The 17,515-nt window shown below is 31.6% G+C and overlaps 1 protein-coding gene across 2 annotated transcripts; it reads right to left on the reverse strand.

Annotated features, from left to right (window-relative positions):
* Nucleotides 1-482: 482 nt before the first annotated feature.
* Nucleotides 483-6,019, reverse strand: LOC100244964 (nucleobase-ascorbate transporter 6). Of its 2 annotated transcripts, none has more exons than XM_010654726.3 (16): nt 5,838-5,962; nt 5,407-5,574; nt 4,638-4,735; nt 4,294-4,470; nt 4,099-4,199; nt 3,665-3,740; nt 3,479-3,538; nt 3,081-3,265; nt 2,845-2,941; nt 2,177-2,263; nt 1,956-2,014; nt 1,757-1,848; nt 1,606-1,683; nt 1,326-1,486; nt 978-1,237; nt 483-814 (listed from the first exon to the last, which is right to left on the reverse strand). In XM_010654726.3, the coding sequence occupies exons 2-15, from the start codon at nt 5,540-5,542 to the stop codon at nt 1,019-1,021; spliced, it is 1,626 nt and encodes a 541-aa protein (XP_010653028.1). In that variant the 5' UTR covers nt 5,543-5,574; nt 5,838-5,962; the 3' UTR covers nt 483-814; nt 978-1,018. The 2 variants fall into 2 exon arrangements, with proteins under 2 accessions (XP_010653028.1, XP_059596224.1); XM_059740241.1 differs by lacking the exon at nt 483-814 and adding an exon at nt 5,992-6,019 and having other exon boundaries at nt 859-1,237; nt 5,838-5,904.
* Between the last annotated feature and the right edge of the window lie 11,496 nt (nt 6,020-17,515).

Raw genomic sequence — 17,515 nt, forward strand, 5'->3', positions numbered from 1 at the left:
TGTCCGTTAGTCTGTCCCTTGGCTTTGTTTTTAAAATTTTTTAAAAAAAAATAAATAAAATCCTCAGCCTCCAATCCAAGTTGCCTCCTCCTGTTAAAATATTGGTTTGACCATGCCCCAAAAAATATAAGAAATCCAAGCATTTAATAAGAAAACCCCGAAATATAAAACAAAAAGCTTATAAGCGTGGTCAACTCTATAAAACAATTGTTTTCTAACCTCTGACCTACCGACCTCTGTCTTCTGGTCCTTGTGTAATCTTCCAATTGTCGAGGTGCATTGAATTCTAATATGCCAATTGGGCCCAGCCTCTGGACCAGGCCCAGCCTCTGGACCAGGCCCAGGTCCAGGCCTGGTTAGACAAATGGCCCATTGCTACTAATAAAATTTCATCCAATCTAACAAAATTATAACCCAAAACAAACTAGTTCTGTGACATTATGCACCATCACCAAGGCAGTTTTGGCTTGAATGCAATCTTCTTAAACCAAATGACCAGATCATTACTCAGATTTAGTTGTCTTGTGGGATAAATTGAAGCAAGAGTCACTATTCCTTTCAAGCTAAAAAAGAAAAACTTCATGGCTAATAGATGGTTACAGGCATCATTACATCTGAATTTTCTTGGAGAGAAGACTAAACCTGTGCATGTTTCTAAGGACTGAATCTTACTGCTTAAATCTCCTGTGCCCTTGCCTCTTAATCGCCTGCAGCAAAACCCCTTTTTCTAAATCAACCAAATAAGAGATGGTAGATGGTAGATGGTAAATTTGCTTGCAGGGGCTACACTCCATTCCATAACCAGTTCAATAATCTGACACATGGGATAAGCAAAACAAAAATTACTACTAGTAGGAGTGCTGCAAAAAGAGATTTATTTATAACTGCAAGTTTGTCTTCAGTAGGTGAAAATAGAGATCAAAAAAAAAAAAGGGAAGGAAAATTAAATAGAAACCATGCTATAGTGTAATACCCACAATGATCAATTGAGGATCAGACCACTTAGGAACTCTCAGAGTCACACTGATGGGAAAAACTTGTTAAGATTGAAGGGAAGAGAATAGAACTCCTCGCTTCTTGAATCTGTCTTGAATGACCGGAATTTCTCCCACCAAATCATGCCTCTGTCCTTCCTAGTTGTATTGTCTTTCCGGTGCAGTGTGCTGTCCAGGAAGAGAGCCAACAACCCCGCTACAAATGCTTCTGATGAGAATGGCACATTGATCATATCGTTGAACTGCCAAGGGGTACAAATTCATTATTTTTCTTCAAGACAGGATTGAAATAAGCAGGATTAAGAAAAGTTGATGCAAGAATTTGCATACCCATCTTGCTCCAGTATGCACAGGACCATAACCATTGACTACTCTGTATTCATTGAAGTACTGTGGGATTGATAAGCCCATGAAAATAGAGAAGCCTAGAACGAACTTTGTTTTAAAGCTATTTAAATTGCAAAACTGAAGGAAGCTGAGACCTGCTGCACCTGCTCATGTGTAAAGAAAAACAGATGTCAAAACTTGAAATGATCTTTTTTTCCTTCTTTTGTGGGCTTAGACTTGAATTGATTCATGACATGAGTGTCTGCTATGTTATAAAACATACCAACATAGGCAAAGAAAAGGCAATACAAAGCAGCAATGATCGGTGGTGGGATTGAAGCAAAAACAGCTCCGAACTTTCCTGCATACCCATGTGTGTTAACAAATATTTATGGGATGAAAGCTTGAGAGAGAGAATACCATGAATAACATACCAAGTATGGAAAAGAAGATCATGAATCCAGCAGATATCTGCACAACCCTTCGGCTTCCAACACGTGTAAGAGCTAACAGACCAGCATTTTCACTGTAGAAAGGCCAATCAAAGTTTTCAACCAATCCAAAAAGGGAATTCCATGCAATTGATAGACCAAAATTGTTTCTAAATGCATGTGTTTGGTACACAAATCTTACACAGATACGGATGATCCAGTTCCAGTTCCAAATATCCCAGAGAACAAAATGCCCACTCCCTGAAATCAGCAAAGCAATAACACACAAGAAAAGAAAAACAAATTCCCATCAGTGATTAAGCAGTCATAACTAGCAAAATTGAACCAATTTGGTTACATAAAATCCATTGGGCAATAAATCTCATATGCAAGCTTGGGATGATTTTTAATATGTCCAGTTACCTGCCAACCAACACCTCGGCTAAGAATTGTAGGTGGCATCGGAGTTGCACTGGCATACCTTGACACGGCAATGAAGCCACCAGTTGACTGTTCAAAGATAAAAGATTTTGTAGGAAACGAGTTACTTCCAAAGGATTTATGTAATTACAATCTGCCAAGTGCTAACTGAATGTGCTAAAGCACAGTGAGAATGACCACAAAGAGAAACTAACAGCAGAAAAGCTATTGCACACAATTTTTAGTTGAAATTCAGGAATGCATATTAAACATTAAAGCATCACATGAAGTTACTAAGAAAAATGAGGAAAAGAAAAGGCCTAGAAATGTTTGCTTCCTGAAGGGTTCAAGATGAAATAAAAGAACACAAAAAGGGTCATTCTGTGCCTACACCAGGGTTAGAGAAAGATATTCTGATGCAATTATTAAACTGAGATGTGACTGCTTATCAGAAGAATATAAACTGAGATGTGAAATTCTGAAAGAAAAAAAAAAGGATGATGGGCAATATTCTCCATAAGCATCTCTTCTCCCTGACTATTAGCTCTCGGAAAAATGGGTTGCTGATAATGCATTATTCTCTCAGCATGCATCAATTGTCGCCTCTACAAGAGGTTGTGAATGATGCATCCAGGTTATATCTCATAAGCAGAGGGTAGAAGTATGCTGACCTCTACAAGAGCAACAAATGAAGCAGCCATCATAGCAAAAGCTTCTCCAGCATCAAATGTGGGAGCTCCCCATTGAAATGGATATGGAACCCTTATCCTGGGCACAAAGTATAGAAAAGTAAGGAAACCAAAATGGTTGTCACATTAAAGCATTAACACTTAGACAATCAACTTTAACCCATGACTATAGAGGACATAACATTACAAAAAGATCTGGCATTTACCACTGGCCTTACCATGGAGCAGCACCTATAATTCCGGCCCGATCAGTTCGGCAGCTTGCTTGAGTTTTTGTTCCCGTGTTCTTATAGGCTCCACCAACAGTGAGTAGATGAGCATAAATCCACACGAGCACCACCGAGAATATAACAGCAAAGCGGTCGAAAACATGTTTTTCCGACCGTATTATATGGGGAATATACTGGAAAGAAACATTAAAACTTATTGAAACTGCTTAACAACATTTCATCTGAGGTGAGATCAAGCATTGGCAACCTGTTTTAAATGTTTCTACATACTGAGGGCAAAGGATTAATTTAAAATCAAGATGTTTCAAATGTTGAATAGAAAAGAGTAATTAGAAATTCAGAGAAATCCAGCTTTAAAAGAAAGAATATGTGATAAATTAACATACCTGTGAAAAAATTACTAGCGCAATGAGCTGTGGCAGTCCAATCTCTATGCATCTTGCAAGCTAGAAGCCCAATACAAGAGTCAATCACCAATACCAGAAAAACATACAATCAAGCGTGCAGTGTGACAGATAGACCGATTTTAATATAATTATTTCCAAACCAAAAACACCAGATAAAAACCATACCACAGGAAAGCCCAACTCATAGAGCCCAAAGCCAGACAGAGCTACCAAAGGGACTGCAGACAGAGGACTTAAGAACCTGGAGAATCAAGGGCAAAAAATTAATAACAATAATCAACAATATTTTAGAAGCTTCACCTTTATCATAAAACCATGAACTTAAGAGCCTAGACAAGCATAAAAATAGAACTTCAATCAACATAATTTTCAGAAGCTTCATTGATACAAACTCCAGACATTGGAATTCAACTGTTTTTATCATCATAAAAGAAATGATGTTGTATCAAATTAAGATAGGAACTTGAAAGAAGCCAATTAGTTTGATATCCAAAACAAGTGATAAATGGTTCATCCACACCTTTTGCATTGTAAAGTGAAAGGAAAAACACTACCAAGACTTTTAGAGCTTCTAATCACATGACAAGTTTTTAACTGACCTTGTCACATTGCGCCAAAGGCCACTGAAGCCAATGACTATTTGAAGTGTTGAAGCAACAATAAGAGCACCCTGAATTCCTCGCATTATCTTTTCAAATCTCTGCATATGCATCATAAAGTAGGTGATTCAGGACTAAACTAACATAAAAAACTAGTAAGGCAGTCCAAACAGGGTAAGGTTGCAATCAGGTGACCTCCTGAGGATTCACAATGTCACTGTATCGACCAGCCAAAACAATTGAAATTGTTGTTGGCACGAAGGAGAAAGAGCCTCCAATAACTGCAGGCAATCGGGTCCCAAACAAAGTTTGACACAATGTGTTCAAGCCAGCCACGAATAGTAATGTCTGAATAACCTTTGCTTTCTCCTCCTGGTATGTACACCGACAACTTAATTATAAAGATGGTGTGTCGTGAAAATACTTGATCATAAAGATGATGAATTGAGATTTTGCACATGACCCATTAGACCAGAAACTTAATGAATCAAATATCAGTAGCAGTTTGTTTGGAAGTTACTGTCCTAGTGAAGCCTTACATTTCCTCCACCCATCTGGGGAACAAGAGAGCTTGGAATCAGAACTGTTGTGCCAAGCATCACCAAGTAATGTTGGAAGCCAAGTAGGATGGCCTCAGCTGCATTAAGAAACATCCACAGTTTACCATAATCCAAGGAGGATTATCCACAGAGAAACAAATGTAGTTCAGAAAATAAGTAGATAGAAAAAAAAAATTCAAAGGTTTTCCGACCCAAAGAAGTTCTATCAAGTTCATCAAATGCAGCAAAAACAGAAGAATATGAATTTCCTACATGAAGAAAAAAAAAATACAAAGTAAATGGGTACAAACAAAAGTATGAAAAAACTAAACAAGTAAGGAATTACATCTTTGTGACCATAAATAAAAGATGGATACAGAAAAATAAAGAAATACAAAAAGATCAAGGTCCAAGTGAAAATGATTATATGGAACAGAGTCAAAGGAGACCTATATGCGACAAAGTGCATCAAAACCATTTGAAATAAGGAAAAAAAAGAGCAAAAGCAATTATTAACAGTGCATTACAAGAATCATTCTGTATCTGGGACCGAAGGAATGCAACAGAGAAACGAATAAATAAAAAGAGAAAAAAAAAGGGGGGGGGGGGGGGGGGGAGAACAGCATGAACATTAGATCTTGCAATATTTGGGAAAACATTTATTGCAGTTTTACTTTGTTTTCCTTCTCTGTGTTTTCGAGCCAACAAAAGAAAAAGTAACGGAAGAATAAAGATAACACAACAGAGAATCAGAAAAAGAAAAACTCACGCCAAGGAGGAGGACTGGTAATGCAGTAAGCAATGTTGGGCAGTTGATCTTTAGCCGGATGAGGCTGCAACTCGTCTTGTTTCGGCGGTGGGGCATGTCCTCCACCACCTCCACCTCCTCCTCCACCTCCTGCCATTCCTGTCTCACTTCTTCCTCTTCTATTTCTCTCTACAGCACCCACCAACAGTTAATCAACACTTACACAATGGAATAACCAAATCTCCAAACAAAACCCAAATCCCAAATCTCCCAAACCCCAATAAAATCATTTTCTAAAAAAGAAAAACAAGAAGAAAAACACTAAACCCCAGATATTTCAACACCCCAAAACAGCCATATACCAGCTTCATAGAAACCAACTCACACGGAACAAGGTTAAGCAAAAACGAGAAAAACGACAATACAAAATAAAATCAGATTTGTAGCATTACAGTGACAGTCTCTCTTCCCTCTGGCCGCCTTCAAGTTGACACGAGAACAAAGAACAAAGCCCAGGTGCTTGTGTAGCACAAAAACCCCCAGTAAGAAAGAAAAAGTAAAAAATAAAATAAAAGAAAAGAAAAGAAAAGAAAAAGGTGGCCAAACCAAAAGCAAGAGCCAAACCAAAAATACTCCCCCTAAGCCAAAGGAATCTCTCACTTGATTTTTTTAACTATTTTCTTCGTGGGGTCTTCCCTTCTTTTCTGCAATCACGTAAAGATAAAGACTTAAAGCATCTCCACCGTCCCCCTTTACTGATTTTACTTCCATTGATAAAGAAAAGAAATGTGGAAAAGGGAAATATTAAGTAAAGTTGGATTGTTCAAAATATATATATATCAAAAATTAATCCCATCTTATTAAAACCACTTTTATTTCTTATTTTGTAAATACGTGAGAAGTGTAAAGCTCGTGTAGAAAGCAATTGATTGATGTTTGAGTTTTTTGTGTTCATACTCAGAAAAAATACGTACAGCTGCAGAACTACAATTTTAATGCCTTTTGTCTTCTCTATAGTCTCTAGTCAATCTGAATGCTTTCACTTTCTTCTGGATTTTGTAATGCAGTGGAAAGGGAATGGGTTGGACTGTGTAAATTAAAAGAAAAATGAGGATAGATTTGTAAGAGTGTAGGGTCCTTTTCCTCTGGATCATTGACAAGCGTATACACAAAGCTCAATCTGTCCGATTGATGCATTGGACGACGCTTGCCACTGAGCTCCTCTGCCTATACGGACACCGGACACCGGACACCAGACACGTCTTCCCTTCTCTCTATTCTTCTGCATTCATTCCTTCATGCTCCCACAGACCCAATATTAAACTTGAGAAATTGGTAATCTTTTGAATTTTACTCTTTCCTTGCTAAATCAAAACTTCTTTTTGAGTGATATTAATTAAGGAAACAGGATATTCACTACTAGAAAAATAAAATTCTTTATTTTATAGTTAAAAAAATTGAGGATATACTCGATAGTCCAATCGGTCAAAGCGAGCAAATAAGAAAGGGTGTAGTACTAAGAAATATGTTCTCAATAAATAACACATAATTTATCGTGTTGATGATACCTTGAATTTGTTGTGGTTAGTGTGGAACATCGAAGTCCAATTAATTAAAAATATTACTTTAGATAATTTTTTGTCTATTGTGAAAATTTAAAAAAAAAAAAAATGGATATGGTTGTTTTGTCGTACGCAGCGGAAGTTTCGGCGGCCCTCGCTTTCAACGACTGAACCTAGTTCCTCCAACTTCCAATCTGTAAGTTGTAAGTTCTAAACCTCCCATTCAAGCAAACACTGAAAGGTTTGATTCGCCGTCCCCACTCCCCCCACCTCTTCACAACATCATTATGCCCTAAACATATCGTACTTATCTAAGCAAACACTTCTCGAGTTATAGTTTCATAATGAATGAAAGGACAGGGAAGAAAAAGTCACTTCTCTTACTTTGATCTGCACCACTAATCTCTTCAAAAGCAATATTTTATTTCTTGTAATCGATGGACATTGGCCCACATTGATATTCAAAGCCATGCTGCTTTGGCTTGGCCCTCCACCCACCACTTCCAAAACTCTATTGTAAGTGGCCTTTTCACTGTAGCAAACCAATATCATATACATGTATACCCTTTTGAAAGATGTAAATTTACATAGTTGATGCACTTTTTTCTTATCAGAGAATAGCTTTTGGAGGGTTGCATGCTTGAAATGAGGATTAGAGTGGGTTTAACAAAACTTTTATTTTAATGGTTTTTAGTAAAAATATTTTTAAAAGAATCATCTATAAAATAAAATTGTTTTTATAGATTTTTAAAAATATTTTTTAAATTTTATCAAATATTTATTTTTTTTAAAAAAAAATACTTTTTAGGTAAAAAGTGCTTCCGAGGATAACAGAGAAAAACTTAATTTGTTCGGAATTAGAATATGATAAAGCATTGGAGAGGGCACTTTAGACTAAAGAAATATGAAGTACTTTAGTTGGGTTGTAGTGTCATAAAACGTTAAAGGAAAATAGCAAATGGGTACTATTGTAAAGAACAAAGAGACAGAGATGCCACCAGAGCAGGGCCAACTGCGACGTCCTATTCCCTTGCTCCCTAAGAAAAATGGTAAACCACTGCAGCCAAGGCACTTGGTAGAGTAGAGCCAGTGGAGCACCGGCAGAAGTCAAATCCTTTAAACTCTTCCGGTAAGTAATCCCACCCATGGCCGATCCGTAAAAACTGCATGAAGTTCATTTGACCATTGATTTTGCTCAATTTTTTTTTTTTTTTAATTTTTGAAGTAATATAAGTTATGAATTAGGCCTTCGTCAATACTAAAACGAAGCTGAAATGTAGCATGGGAAGTGAAGGCAATAAAGGAGGCAGGTGTAGGCTGGATGCACGTCTTACCCTAATATGGACTGATTTAGTTTTTGGCCATATTCTTCACACCCTCCAAGAGTCACGTTGAGGGGCAAAATACCAAACTTTCCAATCAATGTAGGCCCTATCGCAGTAGAGAGTTTGGAGGCCTCTATGCATCTCGTGAGTCGTGACCAATCTTCAGAATGCCCATCGGCTTCAAAAAACTTCCCCTCCACCCACTTGGCCTCTCTTTTTCCCCCATTTAATGTTTATGCTAATTGTGAATGCGACGACCACCATAAATTTTTTGGTTTATAGCCATTTGATTACACATCAAATCACTTTGGGATTTTTTTTCTCTTTTTTTTTTTTTTTTTTTTGAAAATTGGCGTAAGGTTTAAACAATATTTGAAAAAATGAAATCAACTTTTTATTAATACAAAGAATAAAATTAATATTTAAAATAATAATAATGACTAAAATACTCTATTTTAATAGTTTTTATAAATTTTTAAAAATATATTTTGTATATAAATTTACTTTTTTAGTTATTCTGAAATCATATCTACATCATAATTTTTTTAAGCAAACTGTATTTAAAAGACACTGTCACACTAACCAAAAAACCAAATCAAAACAAAAAATGAAAAGAGAATAATTTTAAAAATATATTGATTAAACCCATAAAAAATAAAATACATAAAATGGCAAAAATTAAGTAATTTTGATGCAAGAGATAGGTCAAAATGGATAAGAATTCTTGAATAAAAGAATGTAAAGTTGCATGATGGGTGTTGAAAATTAGAGTGAATAGAGTTTTTGAGAGGACCAATAAAAAGAAAAATTACTGTTTTAAAATAGTTTTAGAACATATTTTATTTGTTTGTCGTTGTTTTGATTTTTTTTATTAATTATTTTAAAAATAATAATATAAATAATAAAAAATGATTAAAAATAAATCATTGTATGTATAAATTATTTTTAAAACATATTTAAAAGTATAAACAACATATAAAAAAATATTTCAGATTTTCAAATGGACTTTTGTTTTTAAAATATTAAAAAAATAGTTTTCAAAAATAATTCTAAAGTAAATTTTGAATAGTTTTTTTAAATTGTTTTTTTAAATTGTTTTATGATGTTTTATAGAACAAAAGTTTATTTGAAAATCTAAAATATTCCTAATATGTTTTCTATATTTTTAAATATGCTTTAGAAATAACTTTTATATATGGTGTTTTATTTTAAACATTCTTAATATGTATATAGTTATTTTTCAAAACAGTTCATAGAAAATAAGTGAAAACAATTAAAATAATTAAAATATGTTTTTTTTAAATACTTCATTTTCTATTTTTATGAACAAAAAGCTGTTTTTTTTTTTATAGATTAAAACGTGTTTTCTTTTTTTTTTCAAAAAATAGAAAATTATTTTAAAAAATGGTTTAAGTGTCCATTTGTATAAACTTTCTATTTTCTACGTTTGAAATAAAAATAAATAGTAATAACTTTTATATAAAATATAATAATAGCTAAAGACTTATATTAACTTTCATAGAAAATATAATAATTGTTAAAGACTAATATTGAAAATGTAATGACTTTAAAAATTGTTTAAAAGAATTTCTGTATCAAATAATTTTTAATACATTAAATTTAAAAATAAATAAATAATTTTTATAAATGTAAAATAATTCTACATATTTCGTGTTTTTCATATAGAATTTATTGCTCATTTTATTTTTTCTTTAAAAACATACACGAAAAAAAAAGAAAAGGAAATGTATCCAAATAAATACTAAAGCCTTGTTTGGTACTTGTTTTTTTAAAACAGTTAAAAAAAAGTAGGAAAAGGAAAATAGAAAACCGCTTAACAATCAGAAAACATAAAACAATTTATATTATTAAAAACAAAAAATAAGATTTTTTTTCATAAAACATTTTTAACTATTTTCTTAAAGTTGTTTAAAAAAATATACAAATATAGAAAATAATTAAAAATAAAGCATTATTGTAAACCCTAAATTTTGTCCTCTTAGCACATACTTTGAATCTTACTTGGTGCCCCACTCTGCTTTATGCCTTCGCTTAATACACATGTAAGATCCGCTTTTTGTTTAGTTGTTCTTGTACTCCTTGATGGTCTGTTTGCTCTCTAATTTATTTTCATAAGTTTTATCTCTTAATCTATACTATCCCAAAATTTAATAAATAAAATATTTTAAAATATAATTTTAAAAAAATTATATCCATTAAATTACTAAAAGTTTCATATCATTTGCAATCATCCATATTTACCTACATTCACATCCATACATAATCAAATATATATATATATAAAAGGAAATAAAAAGCATATAGGGAAATAAATAAAAAGGGTTCCACGGCTAAGGGATATTTTTGCACAATAAATTTTCGAATTGTGCATGAGTGTCATGGTCTTAACTTGTCATATCTTGTCGCCAACTTTTGGCATCAAAATTTGTCAAAATAATGTCCAAAATTCAGAAGAATGCATCACCATTCATCACGAATTACTATCCATGATGCATTACATTGCATCAACATCTGCACGAATTAGCATTAAAACTAGCACATGTGGCTGCCATCGTTCACTCCAAAAATAAATAAATAACAACTTTTTCCATTGAAAATTAGCAACTTTCTGAATTAAAGTTCAGCATTTAGATTCGTCCATGTTCAATCCTTGAGGCACCAGATTTCTGCCTCAAAATCAACTTAAAAAAAACTCTAATTCATGTGATAGCAGTAGCCCACTATGGTGCCAATATCCAGCAACAAAACGCACCATAAATCCGCTCATTATCAATCAATAGTGGCAACCCATTATATGCCAATTTTTAAACCCACTAATATTGATTTTAAGAAATGTTTTTAATTTTTTTAATATTTAAAATTTTTTATCTTTTAAGTATTATAAATATTAAAAATATTTTCTAAAATCATTATCAAACGCACTATAGGGTGGTGTTTTTTTTTTTTGGCTTTTTGCTGAAAACAATTTGTTTTCAGAATTTAGATTGTTTGTTTTTCTACTTTTTCATAACTTATTATAAATTTTTTATTAAATAGAAAAAGTCAAAATATTAGTTTTTTCTAAATAGAAAAAATAACATATTGGTTTTCTTTACTTTTTAATATTTAATAGAAATAAAATACTAAAAAAAAATAATCAAATATTTAACACTATTAAGCATTAAGGTTCTATTTAGAATTAAGTAAAAAAACAAACATCACCTTAGTATAACGACAAACAAAACCTAAGAACAAAATAGGTTATGATTCATTTCATCCTTTTTTATTATTATTCATTCAAAGGAAAAAAAAAATCATCATTTTTTCATAGCCATAGATCTCCTTGATGCTTCATAGATGATTCTCCAATAAAAAATGAATTTTTATTAACATCAACGACGAATTCTTCTCTTGTAACCCTCTATAGATGATAAAAAATTTAATTTTACATCATAAAATTAAATCTTAGGCTCCTATAGTGGAGCATACATCTCAGTTTATGAAAAAAAATTAAAACTTTACAAAAAAACTTGAAAACCCACACTTCTATAAAAGAGCTTGCAACCAAATCTATAAAGGAAACAAAGAAACAAAATAATTATCTCATTCAATCACCACACAAATAAAAATAAATAAATAACATGCATATGCCCCTTGACCATGAGATGATATTAAAACTCTAAAAGTAGGTTAGTATATCATAAATAAAGATTTAAGCATGCTTATAATATTAATTTTGATGCCAATTGTTAGCATCTTAAATATATGCAACAAAAGCAATACTATTTTTTTTTTTTTTAAAAAAAATTATCTTTAAGATTAAACATTTAACCTTTAGGTTTTGATGTTCTTAAACCTTAAACTCTAAGTGTTGAAAAAGACCTCAAAGACCTAGAAATCTTTCACTCGATGACTCTTTCTTATGCTTTGGCACAAAGATGGTGAAAATCTTTGATAATGGAGGCTAAGGCTTTCTTTAGAATGTAAAAGGGAGAATGAAAGAATGAAACCCTAACCTCATAAAGGGTATCTATAGGTTTCCTATTGGGCTTAAGCAACTTGAGTCCATCTTGAATTTAGGTCACTTAATTTAGTTCAAAAAGAGTCCTAATTAATTAATTAACCTAACAAAACTCCAATTAATTAATTAGCTTAATCCAAAAATATCATCTACTAATTCCTATGCAACCTTACGTAATTACTAAAACGTCCTTATGCACATAAGTGAATTTAAAGTCAATCCAACCCTTATAAACCATACCAACAAAGCATATGAGCTCGAATAAGAACCATTAGGACTCATAGGATAATACTAACTCCATCATAATCCAATTTTAAAGTTAACTCAACATCCCACTATAGAAAGTCAACTACACTCCAAAACCTTATATACATTACAATAAGACATTAAATGTTCGAGTCTGTGACCCGCTATCCATTATATACAATTTCCCCATGAACTGATGTCCGTAATTTAACAAGGTGAAAACTATCAACCTCTCAAAATTACCTTTATCATCCTTGAGTTCTAGATCATCCTATAGTGTAGTCAATTTGACATATCTTAGTTCACCAAAGCTAATGTCAAATTCCACTTAAAGAACTAGTACGACCATAATGTACTTGAACACACATCCTTAGGATCATCCAAGGGGACATACTATCACAATCTCATGAGATATCATGATGTCTCTACTGAGAATACTTATTGCTATCACTTTTCACTAATAGTGATAGCAATAAGTATTGTTATTGTTATTGTTATTATCATTTTAAGATTTCACCCGTAAGTCAAAGTTATTGTTAACTTTGGCACAAGCTTAGTATTTTCTTAATGTTGAGAAACAATACAACATAGCAGCTTGATAAAGTCATTAACCTAATAGCCTACGTTATGACTCGCCATAGATCTTGTCTAATATGTAACCATACACACTAGTGAACTTACCATGAGAAACTTATCTTAATAACTAAGATCAGTTATTCCTCCAATTAGACAGTAAAGCACTACATCCTCTAATGGCTTGTCTAGGCCCATGAATTGGTTATGAACAAAACATCTATGTACAAGGAACCCATAACTTGGGTCTTCCATACAACTTTTAATGCACCTAAGTCATGTACAATGAAACAAATATTAAGCGAAAATGCTCATAAAGTACAATGTATGAAATAAGGATAAATAAAAGTAAAACTGGAATATCATTAAATAAATAATAAATTCTAAATCTATTAAATCATATCATGTTTTTAAAGGTTTTATCCTAATAAATGATTATATAGGTTGTGTACATTATTAAAAGACCACATGGTTGATTTTGGGTATTTTTTCTTCGTCTTTAGGTTCTAATCTAATATGCTTCATTCTTGTCATTTTTGGGTATTTGTTAGATGTTTGTTCATTTTTCTAGATCTTTCTTCAGTTTTTTTTTTTTCAAACCTTGCTTAATTATTAGTTCTCTCTTTTTTTGGAAGCCCATTAAGTTAGAGCATGATATCGGGCTCATCACGATTTGTGATCTTTGAGTTTTTCTTTTGATTATCCTTGGGATTTCAATTTTCCCCTTTATTTTGATTATCTATGGAAATTGTTTTTACCAATATTGAAATGGTAAATTGAGAGACACTTGTATTTGTTGTTTTTCCATTTTTTTTTTCTAGAAAATGTTTTTTGGAGCCTTTTCATCAATCTTCAATTTTATCCTTCAAAATTGAGAGTGAAACCTTGTTTTCAATTCTTATTGGTTGAATTTCAAGCTCATTTTGATGATCAATCTCATGGCTAAAGATTTTAGTTCATAACCATGGACCTTAACCTTACCTTTTTGCTTGAAAACATAATTAGTAATTCTTAATCTTGTGGTTTTTTTAAGAATTTTCAAAACCGATTTTTATAAGTCATTTTTCAGCCATTGTGAATATCTTCACATGACCATTAGGGGCTTGAATTCATGACTAATTTATGGTTATTAATGGTTGTCATATGTCTACACACAAAGCTTGAATTCACATGACCACTTGATTCGATGATTGATCCCTTCTTTTATTTGTAAACTAATCATTTCTTTCTATGTAAATTTGTTGTCCTATTTTGGGTATTATCAAAGTACACTCCTTGCACCCTTTGATTTGTTTGATCCTTTTGCTAAGCATGTTGTAGTATTATTGAATGTCTTTATTTGTTTAGTTTTGATCTTATGATCTTCTAGTATATATAGCTCATATATCATCAACTTTTTTTTTTGCTCTTGTTGTTTCTTAGTATCCATAATCTATTAGTTAATTACCATAATTTTCTCCACTTATTTAGTAAAGACCTCTTTAGGGCTTAAAGGAATGATACTTTATGGTACATTTCTAATAAGTAACATAATCCTGGATTTAAACTCGATTTTTCATAAACGTGTTTTTCCTTAAAAACGAGTCACTTTAAAATTTTATTTCTTATTTTATTTTTAATTTAAAAATAAATAAAAATAAGTACTAACTCCAACTTTTCAAAGTCCATTTTTCACAAAATAAAAATAAATTTCACCATCAAGTGGGAATACATGTGATCAACTACATATGAAAGTTATTTTTAAAACATACTTAAAAATATAGAAAATAAGTTTAAAACATTTCAAATTTCCAAACAAACTTTTATTTTACAAAACATTAAAGAACAATTTTCAAAAATTATTCTCAAAAACCATTTTTTGGAACCATTTTCCAAAACACTTCCTAAACATAGCATAGGATTTTTGGGTTTCGTAAAAAAGTTACAGATAATATTTAATAGTTTAATAAATTATTGATTATACAAATACTTATATGACATTTTATTTTTTATTCAATTTAAAATTTTGCTTATATGAAAATTTAATTTCATAAAATAAAAAAAAATTTATTATTAGATAAAAAGTCATAAATTTAATTTTAGTTATAGTATGTTGTGCGCGCAAAAACTTTAATTCAAACAATGTTAGTTGAATAATATAAAGATAAAACAATTCACACAAAGTTTTAACATGGTTTGATCAATCATACTTACATCTACATATGAAAGAAAATTATTTTACTATACTATGGAGAATATTAGGAAGAACAAAATTAAATATAATTATTGGATTTCTGAAACATCCCATTTTTTTCAATCCTTGTATCTATACATTAAACCACGAACACTTTCTTGGATTGGGCTTTGTTGATCTCATCTGAAAAAACCATTTAGTGTCTAATGATAGATTAAACCTTCTATTGCATTTGACCACCATCACTTGGATGACCCATCCACCAAGCTTAAGAGTGACATTGTTGCACACCCCCACAATTCCTTCCCAACATGACACTCGACTCTAATACCAATTCTTAAATCATGTTTTGACCATTTCATCTGAAAACCAATTAGTGTGTAGTGAAGATAGGTTAAACCTTTTATGGCATTCGACCACCATTAGGTGACTCATCCATTGGGATTAAAAGCAACATTGTTGCACCCCAATATAATAAAATATAAGAAATCATGGAAATATTAATGGTTGGATTTTATAAAAATATTCAACCAAAATTTAGACAAAAAAAAGATAAAACAAACAATAATAAGTTATTTTGCAAAAGAAAAAAATATATGGATGATATAATTTGTAATATTTAGTAATATTATCACAAATTTGAAAGCTCATTTAATACTAAAATGTGATTAATTAAGTATTTAAGATATAAAATAAATAACTACATATGTATGTATTTTATGTTTAAAAATATTAATAATTTTATTTACAAATTTATATCTCTCTATTTAATTTGAGTACAAAATATATAAAGAAAGACTTACTAATAAGATTATTACCATATTTTTTATATTTTTAATAACATGTTAAATAAATTATGAAAAAGAAAATAATTAAAATAATTTAATCAAAATCAAAGTTTGGCAAGGACAAATAAGTTATAAATATATCCCAAAGGTAATACATTCTCGAAGAGCCTTATATTCTCCTGCCAATCAACTGTTATTACAAAATCAAGTAACCCCTCGTCGTACATTTAATCCCACACAAATAGGAATGGCAACGGGGCGGGTTCGGGACGGGTCGCCCCCATCCCAACCCCACCCCGTTTAGCAAAATCAATTCCCATCCCCGTCCCGTTTAAAAAATTAAATGGGGCGGGGCGGGGCGGTTATGGGAATTTCCCATACCCGCCCTGTTTAGCTTTTTTTTTTTTTTTTTTTAATTACATTAAAATAAATATATTTTATAAATAATAAAATTATTATATTTTTTATAACTTATTTTATTAAAAAAATTTATTATTATTTATATATTAAAAATAGTAAAATAAAATTTTAAATTAAATTAATTTTAAAATTAATTTTATATGTAAACGGGGCGGGACGGGGCAGGATGGGGCAATACCCGAACCCGCCCCGGGTTTAAAAAAAAAATCCCAAACCCGTTTAATAAATTTTAATCCCATCCCATTAGGGGCGGGGCAGGGCGGGTACCCGAAAAAACCCGCCCCGTTGCCATCCCTACACACAAATGACCATGAGTCATGCCACCAACTGTTTCCTTACATAGGCTAGCCCATCCCAACCCATTATATCAATTGAGCTGGGCTCTCGAACCGGCCATCCACTCGTCCATTAGATTCTACTACCCTAAACCCAACCTATTTACTAGAAATATAAATAACCCATATCACACAGAACACACCATTGGTCCATGGGCTTGCCACCCGCCGTGCTCTTAGAGGTGTTAAGCCACCAGCCCAATCTGTTGTAGCAATTGGGTCGACGGCTGGGCCAGGAGCCCACCCCCTGTTAGATTCTTCTAACCAACCCGACCCGTTTAGTGTTTATTGAAAACTAATTATTCTGTCATTTTTTTAATTAATTAACAAACTTATAAAAAATGAAATAATTTTTTTATTCTTTTTAAAAAATATGGTAGCATCATGGAAACTCTATACATATATTTATTTTTAATAAAAAAATTATATATCAAATTAAAAGTAATTAATTATTTTTTTACTATTTACTAAACAAGCATATATTATTATTTGTTGAGGTGGTGAGTATGACCTAGTCAAATAGGATTTATTTGACAGTTTTTTTCCTAAAATTGTAATAAATAAAAAAATTATTAATTCTATTTAACTAGAATTTCTTAAAAATAATATTTCTTAAACTTTTAAGAAATTAAAATAATAATTTCAGATGAAATTTTTAACTCTTATCAAATTAAAATAAATAAAAAA

Source organism: Vitis vinifera, chromosome 1 (genome assembly GCF_030704535.1).
Source record: "Vitis vinifera cultivar Pinot Noir 40024 chromosome 1, ASM3070453v1".
In the NCBI taxonomy this organism is placed as follows: domain Eukaryota; kingdom Viridiplantae; phylum Streptophyta; class Magnoliopsida; order Vitales; family Vitaceae; genus Vitis; species Vitis vinifera.

Excerpts from the sequence above, each read along its gene's own strand:
- LOC100244964 (XM_010654726.3), bottom strand. The coding sequence starts at position 5,542 with ATGGCAGGAGGTGGAGGAGGAGGTGGAGGTGGTGGAGGACATGCCCCA. Across the intron at positions 3,266-3,478 it reads CGCTAGTAATTTTTTCACAG|TATATTCCCCATATAATACG; the intron begins GTATGTTAATTT and ends GTTTCTTTCCAG. Across the intron at positions 2,942-3,080 it reads ATTATAGGTGCTGCTCCATG|GATAAGGGTTCCATATCCAT; the intron begins GTAAGGCCAGTG and ends CTTTGTGCCCAG.